This window comes from Littorina saxatilis, linkage group LG3, assembly GCF_037325665.1.
Source record: "Littorina saxatilis isolate snail1 linkage group LG3, US_GU_Lsax_2.0, whole genome shotgun sequence".
Taxonomy (NCBI): domain Eukaryota; kingdom Metazoa; phylum Mollusca; class Gastropoda; order Littorinimorpha; family Littorinidae; genus Littorina; species Littorina saxatilis.
In genome coordinates, this window is record NC_090247.1 from 37445027 (window position 1) to 37465896 (window position 20870).

A 20870-nucleotide genomic window follows, 5' to 3' on the forward strand; every position below is an offset into this window, starting at 1 on the left:
CATATTTAAATTAGTCTGACTTGTACACTAAGTTGTATCATGTTATTTTGAAGTATAGGGGGCTTTTTACAGTGATTCGTGAAGGCCGCTTCACTGGTCCATATTAGGCGCCCAGGCTCCTAATATGGACCATTTGTGATTTTTTTCTGTATTTGATTTTTGTTGAATGTCTATCAAAGCTATTTCACTCTAATTAGGCCTAACGGTTAACCTAAGAGAGAAGGACTACGAAACACAAAATGAAACTTCTTCGCAAGAAAACAAGCTAGTTATCAGCATGAAACAAAAAGTGGTCCATATTAGGAGCCCTTCTCCTACATCTTGCGGAAGTTCTCTCTTGCGTTGCTCTTGTGTTTTTTTCTCTCCCGAGTTTTCTTTTTCTTTATGTTTTGTCTTGTTTCTTTGGGTTTTTTTGGGGGGAGGAGAGCAAAACAAAAATGCATCAATTTTTTTTTTAAACACAACAACAAAAAACACTTGCGGAATACGTCAACAATTTATCAGTATTTTTGTTTCTTGTTGTTGCAGTTTGAGTTAGAGATTTCACAAAACAAAGAAATCGTCACTGCGGAATTTTGTACTTTATTTCTCCACCTTCTCCAGATTCTGAATTCAGCATACGAGATCCGAAAAGGCATTGAAAAGAAAAACATTCGTTTGCTGAAAGTGGCCCATGTCAATAGCAGCTCGCCGCAGTATGATACGAAGTACTACATACGTTGGACAGTGCCGAATAAACGTAAGCATACTCATTGCTGTAATTAAAGTACATAGTAGCGCAACTGATACGCACTGTACATAGTTTCAACCCCATTGTTAGTTGCAAAAACAATAACAACAAACAGAAGAGCGACTAACGACTGTAGTATGTGTATGCCATTCTAGTACGGTATTAAAGTTTGACCAAACGACTGACTTATTCAGTTAAAAAAAATGTAAATGTATGTTTGATGAGTGTGCGTGCGTGGGAGATGCATGAGTTTGTTTGCGAGCGTGCGTGCGTGCGAGCGAGCGAGCTCTTGTCTATTTGGACACGTCTACATTTCTTGGCGCAAAAACGTTCATGTATACATCATAGCACACCTTACCGAGATCTTCCCACAAGAGTTTCAAAAATGAAACACTGTTGAATGTCACACTGCTCTCATAAGATGGTAATCAATGTTAAAATCCAACAACAACAAAGACTGCTAACGTTCCAAAATTCAAACTCAAAAAACAAGAATGGTAGGTTACTGGTTCTGATGGTAATGCTATTTTTTCAGAATACCTACCGCAGTTTTCTGCCGTCTGCTTTTTGTTTGCCGAGTACCTGCAATCTCATCTCAACTACCCCATTGGACTTGTGGACTCTGCTTGGGGAGGGACCAGTATAGAGGCCTGGACCCCCCACGATGCTGTCCAGTCCTGTCCACTGCCGCATTATGAAAACTACCTGTGGGTTGGGATGTTATTGTTTCGGGTTAAGTATGACGAGTAGATATGTGTGTGTATGTGTGTGTGTGTGTGTGTGGTGTGTGTGTGTGTGTGAGTGAGTGTGTGTGTGAATGTGTGTGTGTGTGTGAGTATGTGTGTGTGTGTGTATGCGCGCGTGCGTGCGTGCGTGCGTGCGTGCGTGGTGTGTGTGTGTGTGTGTGTATGCGCGCGTGCGTGCGTGCGTGCGTGGTTGTGTGGGGTGGGGGGCTGGGTGAACTGTCCGGTTGCCTGGCTGCCTTTCTGGCTGTCTATCCATCTTCCTTCCTGTCTGTCAGGAAATCGTTATCAGCACTTAAGTTAAGTGTCGTGTGAGTAAGATTGTGCGTGTATCTCTCTGTCTGTCTGCGTTACTTTGTTCTGTCTTTCTGATATGTGATTCCAACAGTACTTTATCAGTTGATGTCGTGATCTAGTAGTTGTTACTAAAGTCTCGAAGCCGACAATGGCAGTTGTGGTCAGCGGCAGAGTATTATTGTTGCAGAGAATGTTGTCCGATGGTTCCAGAAGTTCTCTACAACGCCATGGTACACCCGTTTCTTGACATGACCATATTTGGAGTTCTTTGGTACCAAGGTATGATCCTTTGCTTTCAAGTTACCTTAGTTCCCATTTTTGTATATGCGACTGGTTTTGACAGAACAGACGTGTCCACGATTTCACATAAGGTAAGAACATGCCTTCTCTTGCATACATACCAACATTCTAAATGAGTTTTGATATTTTGAGAAAAAGGCTCGTGATATTTTTGCGAGACAAGCTGGATGTCTTTGTATTGTAGACGAATGAAAGTTGTTCATGTGAATGATAGAGTTCCTTCCCTGTTCTTTTCTTTCGAAGCAAGGGGCAGTTAGCGATACGAGTCAGGCGAGTGAGACACACATGGTTATCAGAATAGTAAATACATTATACGATGACATTGTAGGTAAATGTCTCAGATAACGTTTTCTGTCAAAGGTGAGTCTTTTTCTTGCATACATTGAACGTGGGCTAAAGGCACAGTAAGCCTCCCGTAAACCATCACAGATACTGGCAGGCTTTTACACACAGTACAAACACCCTTCCATTTGAACGCTCACCAAACGGGAACATCCTAGGTGCCCTACGTAAAGAGCGAGCAATTTTTAAAGAATTAATTTTGCGGATTGTCTCGGACACTTTTTGGACCGTGGTGCGTTTTGGCGCTAGACCTAACTTTTAAAATCTAAATAATGAATTGACAGCTTGTTACACAAACATTCTTAAATCATAAAAGAATGTTTTTTTCATCAAGACAAGATCAGTACAATTCGAAGTTTTGAAAGTTTGAAAAAAGAAAAGCCCGGAAGCAGGGTCATGCAAGGTTGTGGTTCTCGAAGCAGACGACGGTTTATGCATATATCGCCAGTTCCTCTGAACAGTCAAAAGCCATCGCTAGAGTTCTTGTGAACGACAGCCGTTTGTTTCGTGCATAAGTCAGAGGTATACAATAACGTGCTATTGCAGATAAGCTCACATCGAGTCGCATTCAAATTACTAACTGACGACTACATTGTGAAAAAGGGAAACTGGATCACAGGGGTTCACGATGGCGCAGGGGTAAGATAAACCACGCAAATATGAATTCTTTGAAAATTGCTCGCTCTTTACGGAGGGCACCCAGGATGTTCTCTAGCGGTGAGTGTTTAAATGAAAGCGTGTTTGTACTGTGTGTTAATTAAAGCCTGACAGTATCTGTGATGGTTTACGGGAGGCTTACTGTGCCTTTAAGGTGCAGCGTACTTTGCACAATGAATAGAACTTCAAGTCAAAACCGTCCTATTTTAAGTAATATGCTTGTTCCAGTTGCCACGCGTTCGCTAGTCAAATCAGCTTCCTTAAATTTGGAAACTTGACTTTAAACAAATCGGCTACAGTTTGAACGATCACGCCTTTTTTTCTTTCTTTCTCGTTGTCTTTCTTTCTTTTTGTTTTCTTTTTCTTTCTTTCTTTCCTTCTATTTTTTTTCTTCCTTTTTTTTCTCCATCCATTGATGTGCTCAACAGGTGAAACGAACGAGGGCCAGGACGAAATCTACAAGTGTCAGATTAAGGCCTTGGTGGACAGCTGGAGGAAGAACTTCAACCAGAGGTCACTTGGGGAAACACCTGTCGACTTTCCATTCGGTTACGTGCAGGTGAGTACATCGTCAAGTGTGGGTGTTTGTGTTTATGTGTGTCTGTTTGTCTACAGGAATCTTTTTCTTTGTCTATAATGGCAGTGTTGTTCTCGGGCCTTGGTCTTCGATCGTTCACGTATACTTTGTTTTTGGTTTCTGAACAATTTGCTTATTTCATTTTAGTTGCAAACTGCCTATCTCCAACTTTTGACATTGGAATAAGCGAGAGTTCAAGAGCTGGCAACAATTTTTCAGTCAGCACAACTGCATAACAACCCAAATGTGACCCTCCACCACAGAATGAGTCACATGTCACCTTTGCATGATTTTCATATTTTTACATTTTCACAAAGAGTTGTTTATGCTCTATCCAGTGGTGAAACCCGTTTTATAAAAGAGCAAATACTGTTTGAGTTATAAGCCTGTGACTAAGGTGACCCTCACACTGTTACCAGACACTCCCCGGACTTATATTAATCCTAGCGCAGAACCGCGCGAGGTGACATGCGACTCATTTCGTGGTGGAGGGTCACAAATAAGCTTTTGCACACCAAACAAGTCTTCCTGTATGAAAACAGCCTCTGCTGAAAAGGGCCTTACTCAGAAACGAGAACGGCAGTTTTGCTTACGTAACCGTGACAATGATTTCCGATGGTCTAAGCGTTTGTACTCTCTAACGCGTGATAGGTACCCTTCCAGTAGCTTCCCCTGTAGTCTCACTGCAGAAATGCCTTACACTGAGTTAGGTATTGTTCTTATGAGCGTGACGTTGTTGTTTAATTTCAATAGCATACATTTTCCAGCTGGCTACTGGTAATCCTGACCTTGTGAGCGCTCAGCCGGCCTTGCGCTGGGCCCAGACAGTGGGCTATGGCTACAGCCCCAACCCCGCTCTTCCAGACACTTTCATGGCCGTCGCTATGGACCTCAAAGACGTCGAAACCAATCCTCTAGGACCGTAAGCATTCTTTGTCTTTTTGTTTATTTATTTATTTATTTTGAAAGGTCAGTTAAAGTATGCTGCAAGGTTTAAAATAATATCCGTCGCTATGGACCTCAAAGACGACCCAAGGAATTCTCTAGGACCGTAAGAAATTGTTTCTTCTCATTTTTTTAGGACAAGTCAATTCCGGTGTGCTGCGATGTTTGAAATAATGCCATGAAGGTTCGTTTCTTTTTTCTGTGTGTGAATTTCTCACGGCTGAATCGTTTCTTGTCTTGAGATAAGTACAGATTTATTCGACTGTCATTGTTTTTCTTCTTCAAGTCTGTATGAGCCTAGCATACTCCACATCTATCAATATAGTTAAGGCCTAAAAAAAAAATAGGTGTGGTTACGGTAACCCGACCTACCCTATTTTTAGGGGCCGATCCTATAACTTTTTATTACATTTGTCAAAACAAAAAAAACAAAAAAAAAAGAGTGAAAAAAACGTGTGCAAAAAACGCAATGAAAGCGAAAGCGCCCGAGTCGCACACTTATTTCCCTGTCAAGTAGGTTTAATTTGTACACATTAGAAAAAAAAGTTTAAAAAAAAAGTGATTGCCTACCTACCTACCCTATTTTTTTTGGCTATGTTACCGTAACCACACCTATTTTTTTTTTTTGGCCTAAGTCTAAGATAGAGACAAAATACGTGCAATATCATATTTGCTAGCAACAACGAAAACGACAATAATTACAATACATTCGACGTTAACGGGGTTTTCTGTAAACAATTTTTTTTAAATGGTGGTTTTTTTTTAAACATACGAAAGAAGAAATACGACCAGCGGTAACGCTTTGCCTGCATTGGACTGGTTTTCGAATTTGATAATTTCCGTATCATTGCAACTTATATGACCGGTTGCGTTGTCCAGGTGTTTCTTGTCTTTTGGTTGCTACCGGTTTACTAAGCACCCAGTGTGATCACAGTAACTAACGTTGCAGATACCACCCGCGAGACAAGCAGGATGTGGCCCAGCGGTTAGTGCTGGGTGCCCTCAACGTGGCCTACGGGCGCAAGAACATCGAGTTCCAGGGTCCATTCCCGACAGCCTTCGAGAAGGATCAGGACCAGAAGACGCTAACCATCGAGTATGATCATGGCCACACGCCACTCGACATCAGAAGTAACGACGGATTCGATGTAAGGGTGTTTTATGTCACGGTTTCTTTTGTTTCGCGTTTACTTTGTTTGTTGTATATCCGGGGTAGTGTCACATGCTTAAAAAGGGACAGGTTGTTTGAGTCCAGTTTGACTTTACTGCCGGGTAACTTAAGTCAGTACACAGAGCTCCCAGTTTCTGATTGATGTATTAAGGCGGCTCAAGTGCGTGGAAGCGTGTGATTAAATTATCTGAAATGTGTTAAGATAGTATTTAAGATATAGATCTCTCTCTCTCTCTCAGTCTCTCTCTCTCTCTCTCTCTCTCTCTCTCTCTCTCTCAGTCTCTCGCTCTCTCTCTCTCTCTCTTTCTCTCTCTCTCTCTCTCTCTCTCTCTCTCTCTCTCTCTCTCTCTCTCTCTCTCTCTCTCTCTCTCTCTCTCTCTCTCTCTCTCTCTCTCTCTCTCTCTCTCTGGGCCCAAAACGGCAAAGGTAGTTCCACTTCCTAAAAATAAAGATGTGTCTGACCCTAATAACTTCAGGCCAATTTCATTGCTTCCTATTTTATCAAAGCCTTTAGAGAAGCACATCCAGAAGAATCTTCTGAACTACATGGAAAGGTGCAAATTATTTCACAACTTTCAATCTGGGTTTCGTCCGAAACATTCCTGTAGTACAGCTCTTTCATCACTATGTGATAACTGGCTATCGGCAATTAATCGTTCGGACATATCAGGGGCTGTATTTCTTGATTTTAAGAAAGCTTTTGATCTTGTAGATCACACATTACTTTTACATAAACTCGCATTGTACGTGAACAATCCCGCAACGTGTTCATTCTTTAAATCATATCTTGTCAACAGAACACATTATGTTTCTATAAACGGTAAAACCTCTCCCAAAGGATGTTTAAAGAGTGGAGTCCCCCAGGGGTAAGTTTTAGGGCCTATTTTGTTTTGTGTATTCATTAATGACCCCCCCCCTTCATATATCTAATTCCAAAGTTAAAACAGAATTTTTTTGCAGATGATTCGACGCTTCACACAAGCTGTAGGGCTGTTCAAGAAATTGAAGTTTCCTTACAGTCTAGTCTGAATGAAGTCAACAATTGGTGTAACCAGAATTTTATGATAGTGCACCCAGGGAAGACAAAGAGCATGATTATTACAACAAGACAAAAACACCAGTCACGACCTCTTAAGTTAAATCTTTCTCTGGAATCACAACCTGTTCAGCAGGTAACAGAACATCGTGTTTTGGGTGTGATAGTCGATCAAGAATTAGAATGGCAATCTCATGTACATTATATTTGTCAAAAAGTATCCAAGAATTTGTTTCTGCTATCAAAATTAATGCAATATGTCGATATCGCAACACTAAAACTATTTTATCATACCCACATCTTATCCCATATTAATTACGCATCAACTCTTTGGGGTGGCGTCTCTGATATTCACATGAAAAAGTTAAGCTCTCTACATCGTCGGGCAGCTAAAATCATGTTAAATGGTCCACAATTGATCAGCTGATTTGAAGTTAAAGAATCTAAACTACCTGCCGCTAGTTAAACAGTTACAGTTTAATAAGACTGTAATGATGTACAAAGTATACTGTTCAAAAAAAGAAACGCATAGCTTGTAATATTTGGTTAATTTAATTATATGGCTACAAGGATATCCACCAAACTGCAGAAAATGTTTATCTGGTCGTCGACCTTTCGTCCATTGCCACAAGTGAGCTCTGCACGTGACGCATGCGTTATCAGTGGCTACAATGTCAAAATTGCTCATTTAGCATGACCACTCGTCATGCTTCAGTGTAATCTCGTGAAACTCGGGGAATATTGAGCTCTCACCATGTCTTCCAAAACCCATAAAAGCGGATTGTTCGCCACAAAGAAATCAGACGACAATTCAGCGACGAAAGATGGCCCGATTGAGCAGAGAAGACCGCCAAATTGCATTGGGTCATTTACAAGCAGGCCAAAGTCAAAGTGCAATCGCCAGGCTCTTCCACGTGTCCCAGAGCACCATCAGTAGACTGTGGGTCAGGTTTCAAGCCACTGGCTCCGTTGCTGACTTGCCACGAGCGGGAAGACCAAGGGCGACAACTGCTGCTCACGACCGCTTCATACGGCTCCGCCACCTCCGGAATCGTTTCCTGTCGGCCTCATCTTCTGTCCAGACTCTCCCCGGGCCACACCGATTATCGGACCAGACCGTGCGGAACCGCCTGCATGAAGCTGGTTTGAGAGCTCGCAGACCTCACAGAGGAGCTGTCCTCACCCGCCGCCATCGCCAGAACCGAGTGCAGTGGGGCAACCAGCACCTTCGCTGGACCGTCCGGAATCACTGGAGACACGTGTGGTTCAGCGACGAGTCCTACTTCCTGCTCCAGCGACATGATGGTCGGAGGAGGGTCTACCGGAGAGTAAACGAACGTTACGCGCCCAACTGTGTGGATGAGGCACCCGTTCATGGTGGTGGAGGCGTCATGGTGTGGGGGGCGATCAATACCGCTGGAAGGAGCACCCTGGTGCACGTCCAAGGGCGCATAACTGCCCAGCGATACGTGGAGGAAATTCTGCGCCCACACGCCCTTCCTCTTCTGGCTGACAAGGATGCCATATTCCAGCAGGACAACGCTCGCCCGCACACAGCACGACTCACCACCCAGTTCCTCACCGACCACCATGTCCAGGTGCTTCCCTGGCCATCCATGTCGCCAGACATGAACCCGATAGAACACCTCTGGGATGAATTGGACAGACGTGTGCGCAGGCGAGAAGAAGCGCCGGCAAATCACCGCGATCTATTGCAGGCACTTCAGGAGGAGTGGGACACCATCCCACAGCAAGATATCCGGCATCTGATCCAGTCCATGCCCAGAAGGTGCCGGGCAGGTGGTCTTATCTCTTATAAAGGTCTGGCCAGGGCGGGGAAATAGCTCAGTCGGTAGCGGCGCTGGCTTCAAAACCAGTTGTCGCGATCGGCGTGGGTTCGATCCCCACGTTCGGCGAGGGATTTATTTCCCAGAGTCATCTTTGTGCAGACTCTCCTCGGTGTCCGTGTACGCCTGTGTGCACACATGCGCACGATAAAGAACCCAAGTTGACAGGGCTCGGAAACAGGAATACACGCGGCAGGAAAAAAATGGGTAGTGCCGTATACAGTAAGGCGGCTTCCCAGTGAAAAAGCAGTACGAATTTCCATGAGGGTAACCTCAAAGGACTAAATGAAATCTTATTTTCATCGTATTCTTATGCTTGTTCTTATCCGTACGTAAGAGTCGAGGTCGACGACTGTAGACCGGGATAAACTGTACACTCGACAACGTCATACCGGTCCAGATGTTTCTTTCTTTTCTTCTTTTTCTGTACTGATAAATGGCTGAATGACCTCACAGATTATCTTCTTTTTTGTTGTTTATTCATCATACTTTTTATTAGCAACTGACTTAGTTCTTGACGAGGGGATTGACTAAGTTATTTTGACTTAGTCATGAGTTTTATTTTGTTACTGTATCTTTTTATTCTACTCTTGAGCACGATTGGTTTGAACGTCTGTTGACCTCGCAAGTCGCTGCCAACAAAAAGCTCTAAGTGCCATTTGATTGTATTATCGAGTGGCATGTGTGAAGAGTGCGGCATATATAGTTTAGTTCTGTTCGGACTATTTGAATGCACTAAAGGCAAAGCAGCGCCAAAGCAAAGCTTTTTTGACAAACCTTTTTAAACTGTTTGTCCTCATGGTAAACCTCCCGTCTCCTTCTTTAAGTGAGTGGCCTTTTGGAAACTGATAGTATTGGTTTGTCCGATAAACAACATCCTTCGTACGTGGCAGTGATTGCAGTTCGATGGAGTAATCTTGTAAAACAAACGGCTCCAGCCTCTGCTAATGCGTCAAAGAGAAGGTTTGCCTCTTCAGTATTAAAGTTGCATGGGGGTTATGAGCGTATTCTGAACTGAATTACAGTGGAACTCTCTTACAAGACCCTCCCCCTCCCCAATTAAGATACCCCCACCACCTTCTCTCCCTGCTTTTAATACCTTGCTTTTTAAATATGTCTGTTTATAAGCTGTGTAAATGTACCCCCATTTTAAGACCCCTCCTTTGAAAGACCCGATTTTCTCATATGTTTGGAGGTCTTAACAAGTCGCGTAAAGCGAAATTACTACATTTAGTCAAGCTGTGGAACTCACAGAATGAAACTGAACGTAGTCCGCCGCTAGTGCAAAAGGCAGTGAAAGTGACTAGCCTGTTTGGCGCGGTAGCGGTTGCGCTGTGCTTCATAGCACGCTTTACTGTACCTCTCTCCGTTTTAACTTTCTGATCGTGTTTTTAATCCAAACATATCATATATCTATATGTTTTTGGAATCAGGAACCGACAAGAAATGCTGAGATGAAACGATTTCGGAAATTTAATTTTGATCATAATTTTTATATTTTTAATTTTCAGAGCTTGTTTTTAATCCAAATATAACATATTTATATGTTTTTGGAATCAGAAAATGATGAAAAATAAGATGAACGTAAATTTAGATCGTTTTATAATTTTTTTTTTTATATAATTTTCAAATTTTTAATGACCAAAGTCATTGGTTAATTTTTAAGCCATCAAACTGAAATGCAATACCGAAGTCCGGCCTTCGTCGAAGATTGCTTGGCCAAAATTTCAATCAATTTGATTGAAAAATGAGGGTGTGACAGTGCCGCCTCAACTTTTACAAAAAGTCGGATATGAAGTCATCAAAGACATTTATCGAAAAAAAAAAAAAAACGTCCGGGGATATCATACCCAGGAACTCTCATGTAAAATTTAGTAAAGATCGGTCCAGTAGTTTACTCTGAATCGCTCTACACACACACACTGACAGACACAAACACAGACACAGACACAGACACAGACACAGACACAGACACACACACACACACACACACACACACACACACACACACACACACACACACACACACACACACACATACACCACGACCCTCGTCTCGATTCCCCTTCTATGTTAAAACATTTAGTCAAAACTTGACTAAATGTAAAAAGAGGTTCCACTTTAGGTTCCACTGTACTCTGAGTGAAGAACCTTCCCTTTCACGACCGTTTTGGGTCTCCTGGTGTTGCTGAAAACTTTGTATTTATGGCAGGAGATTATTACCTTTACTGACACCGCACAAGGATGGTTGAGTGTCATCTGATTATAATATAATCAACTTTTTGCTGTAAATGAAAACCCGTTTGCTGAGAGGCCTGTTACATTTTCTGCAGAGACTGGTTATTTTCAACATTTTTATGACAACATGCGTACATTTTTGTGAGGAGAAATAATTGTTTTTACTTGACTTTGAGGCTTTCAACAATCACCTTTAAAATTTCCCAGACAAAAACGAGGAAACCAGAATCACATCGAAAACTGGGAAACAGCTTTAACAGTTCACCGACCTTGAGTTTTTATCAATAAGCTTTTGACAATTTCCAGACAAAAGGAGTACATTAAACTCATCTCGTTAATTGAATATATTTATTAATTTTAGACTTTTTTTAAAGCTTTCAAACGATACAGTCAAAGTATAGTAGAATCACCTGACAAAATTGTTTAAAAAAATCCATTGCTTTGAGGTTGTTTCAATAAAATTTCACAGGCAAAGACAATACCTCCAAATTTCTCGACATTCGTCACGATGCGTCGTACTTTCTGCGGGATGCTTCCAGTTTTATTCGTGTTGCTGTTTGTCGTCTTAGTTCAAGGTCAGGGAGTCAAACAAAACAAAGCTGATCGTATCCCGTCCCTCTCCGGGCTTATTTTCACCGAAAACGTGTTGTTCAGGCAAGCTGTCGTGTCCACTGTGGCGTGCGCAAAACTGTGCCTCAAGACAAAAACCTGCACGACTTTTACACATCGGAAGGCGACTCCTACCACCCTCAGTGCTTGTCGTGGGCATTCAGGGTATTTCACGGCAAGTTCTCCTCATCAAAATATTGAGGGAACTGGTGTGTACCAATTTCATGAGATAGAAGGTGAGTTCAAATTCCCTCCATATTTTTCAGATAGTCACAAGAACGGAGAGAGAGAAAGAGAGCAGAGAGAGAGAGAGAGAGAGAGAGAGAGAGAGAGAGAGAGAGAGAGAGAGAGAGAGAGAGAGAGAGAGAGAGAGAGAGAGAGAGAGAGAGAGGGGGAGAGAGAGAGAGAGAGAAGTCTGAAGTCTGAATATTTTAATGAGTAGGCCTTGGGCCCTTTTCATGGAGATGAGCACATCTCAAGCACCAGCATACAAATGCACATATTGAACAAAAACAAGAACATCCTACTTGTATCGCCCTGTTTCGTTTACGGATTATGGATTACGAATGGAAAGCGCCTTCATGACAAATGTAGAAAAACGTAGCAATAGCGGCTTACTAGTGTTTGAAAACAGCATGGTTAATTTAAACAATGATGGGATTCTAGTGTATTTTCGTGGAATATAATATTCTCTTAACTCAGCATATTTAGGGCATACTAAAACAAAGTGGACTTCATCTTCAACACTGCTACAACAAAATGGAGAGAGAGAGAGAGAGAGAGAGAGAGAGAGAGAGAGAGAGAGAGAGAGAGAGAGAGAGAGAGAGAGAGAGAGAGAGAGAGAGAGAGCATAAAGCTAATATTAGCGAATTCATTGGGAAACGTCAAAGAAGTGAACACGATGGCGGACAAAATCAAATTACTACTAAGTTGAGATTAGTTATGCAAGGAGAGCAAGACACACTACATGTGTGGGAGGGGGGGGGGGGTGGGATAGTACAAAAAGGTGTCAAACAAACGGACAAAAAGAGAAAGAAAAGAGAAAAAGGGCGAAACAGAAGAAAACATGAGTGCGTTTTCCATGTTGGCATAATATCCCGAAAGTTTAATAGCAGTCCAGTGGGTCGTCACTGAAAAAAGAGTTGTTGTTTTTTGTTGCGTAGCTGCTCAGACTTGACACAAAAACATCCCGTTTTTGACCACTAACATGATTCATACCTGCCTCTGTCATAATGGCGAAACACAAGGTTTGTGTGAGATAGTCATGCAAAATAATTGTTTGGACAGGTAATTAAAAGATCTTTCTACTTGTGTGAAAGATTAAATTCGCCTAATATTTATTGTCGAGCTTTTGATTGAAACCTATAATGCCGGCCGTCGTTGGATCAATTTGGGGTTACTTTTATTTGAGCGGTTGTCAAAACAAAAAAACTGAGAGAAAAAACACACCTTCAATCCGAAAAGTGTGTCGTCCGATAGCCAAGTCGTATTCTTTTTTTTCTACATCAGTTTAATTTAAAAAACTGCACACACAACCGCATGTATATTTCAGTGGATTGTGGAATAATAATTATCACCACCAGAAAGTCACCAGTATCTGTTTGAACGCAGCTGATGTTATCGAGACAACTACTGAGATCACCACACTCGCCGAGACCACACCCGAGATCACCACGCTCGCCGAGACCACTACACAGACAACCTGGCTCCACGCTGGATGTAGCTCGAACTCGCAGTGCACGGACACCGTGGCTAACACTCGCTGTTTTGACAACCAGTGCATGTGCATTCAAGGCTACTACTACTCCGTCAGTAGCAAGGCTTGCATCGAAAGTAAGTTTTGAATTGAATGGATGGATGGATGGATGGATGGATAGATGGATGGATGGATGGAAGTTTATGGTTTAGATTCACCACGACGACGACGATGATGATGATGATAATTGTGCGTCTCCTGATAAACACATTAAAAAAGACAACAACGACCACAACATTCAACCACTCTGCACTGCATAATATCTGTTCTCTAGCCTGCAGCGACCTGGGCAACACCTACCTCCACTACGTGTCGAGCGCGATGTGGAACAACAACATCAGAGAGGTGCGCGGCCTCACCGTCCAACAGTGCCAGGATGCCTGCAACGCCGATGTCGAGTGCCTCAACGTGGAGTATAGCTTGAATCATTACTCAGACGGCAGTACATGCATCGTGCAATACGTCACGGCCAGGGAGAAACCTGGGGACTGGACCGAGACCGTATTGGATTGGAACTTCTACCAGAGAAACTGCCAGTAGAATGAACACGCTCACACGCTGGTATCCTCACCCTCCCCCCCCCCCCCCCCCCCAAGTGTTGTACGAGTACAATTATGCTGGGGAAGGTCGCTTACAATGGGCCACTTTTTGCTTCATGCTTATAACTAGTTTGTTTCCGTGCGAAGAAGTTTCATTTTGTGCTTGGTGGTTGTTTTCTTATTAGTGTGGAGGGATTCTCTCGAACATCAACAAAACAGAGTCTCTTCTCATGATTTGACTTCTTGTTTATTCGTTCTACCTCGGACCAACCGGACCAACCGGACCAACCGGACCAACCTGTCAAGATTATAATAGAATAATAAGTACTACGAACTACAATGATACAATGATATATTTGAGCATGCAAAATATTACAAAAATTACCAAAAGCAGTTTCAAGTTTTCTCCCTAAAAAGAGAATACAATCAACAACAAAATGACAATAGATCAAGGAATCATGGTAAATCAACAAATAAACCTTGATTACGTGAACAACAAACTGTAAATAGGTAACCACATAGATTACACACACACAATGTCAAACATAGAAAACAGACACAATATTGCAAATGTGAGAGTAATTAAAAGGAGAAAACATTTTTTTTATATTTTTTTTATTTACGAGGATTTATATCGCGCACGTATCTCACCACACAAGGCGACTCAAGGCGCATGTTACCTATTAATGCCGTGTGAGATGGAATTTTTTACACAATATATCACGCATTCACATCGTAATATATAACTAAGAAAGACGTACAAAATAATAGCATTACTGCAAACAGGTTAACAAACACCAAGAAAACAACTTCGTTTGCAGTTATCTTTCTTGAAATCAAAAGCAAGGTTATCTCACACACCTCAGGACAATTTCCTGTCGGTCACGGTCGACATCTCCTGTGTGAACAGCTCGCTCAGGCTACACCATGCTGACTGTAAACAAATACCTTGTCTACTCAGTGACTCATTCCACAAATACAAGTACAATGTCCAATCAGAGAGAAAAAGGGTATTTATTATCATCATCGCCTGTGTGTATACCTAAACATTTTAATCGGTTCCGCCTCCTAATTGAGCGTGATAAGGAGAAGGGGGAAGGAACGAAGGACAAGGGAAGAGGAAGGAAGGGAAGGGGGGATACTCTTGAACAATTAATCAGCTACAGCGCGGTACATTCCGAGGTACCTGTCAAGACTCTGGCGCACGCGCGCTGTGCGTTTACTGCCAGACCCTAGCAGACACAGGGGAAGGGAAAGGGGAAAAGAAAAATAGGGCCACGCCGTGGGCGCTGTTCTCACTTATTCATTAAAAACAGAATTGTATTCGTAATAGGGAAAACTCATCTAATGCAACTGATTTGGACCTTAGTGTAACTTCCATACAATTCATACAACTCGCTATCATATAATTCGACACACGTTTTTATCTAACAATCACAAGCAATAAAATAGCTATCCGTAACCTATCAGACCACTTTTCATAATAAAACAATTCTAAACAATATCTTTACACAATCAAACTAGAAAAATGCAAAATATCCGTGAACAACTATCAAACATACATTTCTTAAATCCTGATTACGTTTAATAAAGAGACTCAATAATTCTTTCAACAAAAAATTCAATGTTTCGCAATTATAAAACTAAGAATGCATCCAGAATACATACTTTTAAACTAACAACAAAACATCTATACAATCTCAAATAAAATGTAAACGTACCTTCTTGTGCAGGACACAAGTTACAAATTCACCTCTGGGAACAGAGTTAGCAAAAACGTCTTATGGTTTCGGAGTCAGGAAAACAAAGAAAGATATTCGCGCCACAAACGAGGATATCAGGAACAAATTACCTATCAAGTTAATACGCCTAAAACATAGTCCCTTCATTCCACAGAGAATTCCCAATTTCTCTTCAAAAACAAACTATAAAAATATATGTCTCAAAACGTTACATAACTTATGCAGCCTATTATTCTCTTCAACCCTTATGAACAATGTGAATTTAAACAATACAATAATCATTATCAATACGCCATGCATATTCATGAGCATTAGTCCTTTTTGCTGATTCTACAAGTCTCTTAAAGGCATATGTACGCGCTCCCGTGTTTACAAAGTGTAGTTTGCCCATAATCGATGTCAAACGCACCATAAGACCATATAATGACGATATGTCACCATGCGCGGACCATAATACATGCATTACAGCTTGTTCTAGCCTCTGAAAAAGTGAGGATGTCAACTGTGAAGCCGCGGTGTTAGCTCCCTTGCATCAACGTTACATGTGTTGCCAAATCTATAAATAGGACGATCCAGATCAAAATGAAAATTAACATATCTCAACATTGAAGGGGTCCTAGACCACAATATTTTGCAGGGAACTTAATTTAGCATGTCTCCAGCTGTTGGTAAAGCAATTAGCGTGTATAGTCATCGAGTACATATGCCTTTAAATAATGATGCCAGAGAAACCAACGACCTCTGCACGGGAAACACCCCGGCACCTGCGATATCTCACGTGCGAGAACTAACTAGCGTTGACAGCGATAAGCACCGTGCGTGAGAAAAAGGATGCGAAACCATGAAAAGTCTCTTGCAAGGAATGGCACTAGTGACTACGCTTAGACCGACCATAAAACAACATTGTCCAGTACAAGAATTAGAGACAAAGAAACGGAGAGAGAGAGAGAGAGAGAGAGAGAGAGAGAGAGAGACAGACAGACAGACAGACAGACAGATAGACAGACAGACAGACAGACAGACAGACACATAATCTCATCCTGTTACATTAGTAAATCGTCAGGCCTAGTTAGAGCGAATTAGCTTTGATTAGACATTCAGAAAAAAAATAAATACAGAAAAAGTCACAACTTGTCGATTAATATTGACCCGTAAAGAGGTCTTGGCGAATCATTGTAAAAACGCCCACTGTACGTACTCCAAAATAACTTGTTACAACTCAGTGTACGTGTTTGACTTTTTCAAATATGCATCAGATTATTTTATTTCGGTTCGATGAAAAGATTATTTGACGCACAACATAAAACAAAAGAAACTGATCAAAAACAGAGAGAAAATAATTAAATTATCAATTTTCGCGAACAGAAGACGGTTTGAGCGCTCAAGTACCGTTAGTTTGTCAGAACCGGAGATGGAGCCGGTCCATATTAGGCGACCTTCCCCTACATGATTTGTATAAGCGTAGAGACTCAGTATAGCGTCTGCCGTCGCACTTCTATCAAAGAAACTGACGGCAAAATGAACATTCTCACGCTGTTTTTATGTGTTATCTAGAGCACACCGTAGACCATGTTCTAAGCGTGGAGACGATCGCACTAGTACCTGAGTTTTGTCGTGGAATGAAAACTCCGACGCGGGCTTTTTGTTTTCTCTCAGTGTTAGAGAAAAGAGTTTACCATGGTTACTACTAGGCTGTTGATTTTGGGGATGTGTTCAAGTGAAAGAATGTTCTTATTCCACGTGAAGAGAACCACAATGTCGAGGACGCTTTGACTGCTCCATAGCAATTTTGTTTTCGTACGTCTTCAACAAGATATAACTCAACTCAACTCAACTCAAATTTATTAATCCATATGGAAACTACATTGTAACAATACTCTTTTCCAATCAAAAGAATAAGAATGCATAATAAAAAACAAAAACATCATAAGAAAATAAGTGAATATGATTATTATGAGTATGATCACAGTCTCACTAACGCAAACAGTCATCCGTCAAGTCAAGTCTGCCAACACACAACTCACTTACACAACAATGTCCGAACGGTGTCAGTTCCTTGAAGACGGACTCGATCTTTGCTTTGAAAAGTAATATCTGTATATCGCCTTGTCTTGTTCACACTTCTCGGAATGACAGAGCTCCAATCTGTGTCTCTGTCTCTGTCCGAAAGCTCCTCTCTCCGCCCCCCCCCCCCCTCCTGCCGACTGTCTTTACTTCGTGAAAACAAATATATCGAAATATCAAACGATGTCGTAACATTCACTGTTTCGAGTGCGCGAATTTGGTAATTTCCCTTGACTACTCGACTCGATGTTGTCAGCTACAGGGCGCTGGGTCCTTGGTGACGCAACTGACGTAAACCAGCTAAGCACTTTTTTTTTTAATTCAGCACAGGAAAGACGCAGCACCTGGATGATTTTTCACTTTGATTTGATTAATTAGCATACTTGTTGTGCTTAAAAAAAAAGCAAATCGTGTCGTGTGCGTCTGAATTACGGTACAATGGATTCACCCGCTAATTCTTCGAAATAGTGAAATTCGCCAGAAACTCCTCCAACTAAAATTAATGGTTAAATCAATGGTTTGTTCCTTTTAGGCGATGATCAGTGTTTTCTTTTATAGGGGTTTAGCGATAGTCACTCTCAATGGAAAAGACAGTACAATAATAGTCCAAATCCCCCCCCCCCCCCCCCCCCCCCCGGGTGATGGCTTATCTGGTTATATCTATCTATCTATTTAAACTGACACAAGGCAGGAATATGACTGCACAGGCAAAATGTCAGATGATATACGATTGTAAGTTTTGAAAAAACAAAGTCAGAGTCACATGTCATTTGCATTTTATTCTGATTTATTTCTAAGTGCACATGTATGCTTTTGGCAAAGCTTCATGCTGTAGAATCCTTTTGCTTCGAATAAACTTACGAAAAACACTTATGCGATTCGTAAATGCCTTGCACGTTAGCACGCACACTCGCACGCATGCACGCACGAACGCACGCACGCACGCACACACACACGCACACACACACACACACACACAAACACACACTCACTCACACACACGCACACACACAGACACACACTCACTCTCTCTCACACACACACACACACACACACACACACACACACACACACACACATAAAACCGGTTTCACGTTAAACCGGGGTTTAGAGCAACTAGCAGTCGTGAGTGACCACCATCTCATGAGAGAGCTTTGCAGCTGAATCTAAAATTACTCATTTTATGAAAAGGAACAAGAATATCAATTTCACTTCCCATTTTACCAGCGCCCGGAAAGGTTTTAAAGAAAAGACAGAAAGCTATTTCGTAGCAGAATATACATTCTTGTATGGTTTTCAAAGTAACAGCTTTTGTCTGTATGCATCATTTCAAGAAACAGTGTTCTGTTTCAAAAATCTATTTGTCAACATAATGTATTGGCATAACAGTGGTACCTGCGATGTGCCTACAATCAGACCTAGGACACCTCCCACGATTAGATAGGACAACTGACATATGTCTTTCACACACAATCGCGCCCCAACATCATAGACACAAACGCAGAAAGTTAAAGTTTATTTGAAGCTATAACCGCTCGGCTTTACACACACACACACACACACACACACACATACACACACACACACACATACACATACACACACACACACACACACACAAACACACACACACACATACACAAATTCACACACACACACACACACACACGCACAAACACACACACACACACACACACACACACACACAAACACACACACACACACACACACACACACACACACACACATCATACATCAAACAAATCAACATATCATATTTTGTGTGTGTTTGTTCTAAGTATTACTGTAAGCAACAATATTTGTCGATGCTTGGGTGCTTGTTTTTCCCACGTTTTCCTACGGCCTCTGATGTTGTTCGATATATATATTTTTTCTTCTTTGTTTGTTTGCTTAACGCCCAGCCGACCACGAAGGGCCATATCAGGGCGGTTGTTCGATATAAAGAAGTTCGAATAAATGTTTTACTTTGTCAACGATTTTACCTCCCATCAACTATTTCTTCTTATTTTTGATTCCCGTGCGTCACTGTTATTGAAATGTCACCACGGCGACAAACAAGCAGACTAAAGTGTAGTTGAGAAGGTAGAACTGCCAGAGGAGTGAGGTGGTAGGACGGGGGGGGGGGGGGGGGGTAGGGGGTAGGAGAGGAGCAGCCCCTAGTGGCATTGATAGTACCTTTGTCTATACAACTCCACAAACATACACCTGTCGTGAGCGGACACCTGCGATATAGGACCACTGTTGATTGGTTCCAATGGTGTCCTCTCATAGCAAGTACAAGACCGGCACGCTCCCACCCCCATCCGCACACAAATACATAACATCAAGATTTGATTTGACAAGATTTCAAGTAACAAGCCGGTGTGCCAAAGACTACACAATAACGAAGCAAAACTTGAGTTTTTTTGTTTTTTGTTTGCTTAAACAGTGTTTTATTCAAATAAAACTTTACAAAGCCATGAAAAATATGTTTTAATAAAGGAGCACAACAATATTATAAACTTATGAATGTGCTCTCAGAGACAAAATAATGAATTGGCGGAGTTGAGCTTAATGGGAGATCCTTCCTCCTTTCTCTGTGATAGACTTCTTCTTCTGCGTTCGACGGTTGTGTCTAGGGTTCTGTGATAGACAGAAGTGTAAAAAGCTCCAAACACGAATTAAGACCACACTGTAAACTAAGAAAAGAAACAAACTTCAAACGACTGATCCCACATGGCCAAATAGGTTGAACATGTTGAAGGGACGTTAAAAACCAAAAGCCTACCAACCTGATACTTCTTCTTCTGCGTTCGTGGGCTGAAACTCCCATGTACACTCGTGTTTTTGCACGAGTGGAATTTTACGTGTATGACCGTTTTTACCCCGCCATTAAGGCAGCCATACGCCGCTGTCAGAGGAAGCATGCTGGGTATTTTCGTGTTTCTATAACCCACCGAACTCTGACATGGATTACAGGATCTTTTCCGTACGCACTTGGTCTTGTGCTTGCGTGTACACACGAAGGGGGATAAGCCACTAGCAGGTCTGCACATAAGTTGACCTGGGATATCGGAAAAATCACCATACTTTAACCCACCAGGCGGCCGCGGCCGGGATTCGAACCCTCGACCTTCCGATTAAGAGGCCGACGTCTTACCACCCCGCCACAGCGCCCGTCTGAAACAAGAAATTGAAAAACAAATTGATTGGCACCACTCCCAGTGGGCAAATTGCTTGGGAAAAAAGGTGGTAAATGATAAAGCCCAAGGGCAAA

The 20870-nt window shown here is 41.9% G+C and overlaps 1 protein-coding gene across 1 annotated transcript in view; it reads left to right on the forward strand.

The window, feature by feature from the left end:
- The window catches only part of LOC138961193 (sialate O-acetylesterase-like), a 16148-nt gene extending 2360 nt beyond the window's left edge, over nt 1–13788 (forward strand). Inside the window, exons 3-10 of the mRNA XM_070332793.1 lie at nt 529–739; nt 1266–1437; nt 1958–2049; nt 3498–3628; nt 4414–4568; nt 5541–5739; nt 13076–13325; nt 13523–13788. Coding sequence (XP_070188894.1) covers nt 529–739; nt 1266–1437; nt 1958–2049; nt 3498–3628; nt 4414–4568; nt 5541–5739; nt 13076–13325; nt 13523–13788 — 1476 coding nt within the window. The remainder of the gene's footprint in view (nt 1–528; nt 740–1265; nt 1438–1957; nt 2050–3497; nt 3629–4413; nt 4569–5540; nt 5740–13075; nt 13326–13522) is intronic.
- The last annotated feature ends 7082 nt before the right edge of the window (nt 13789–20870 follow it).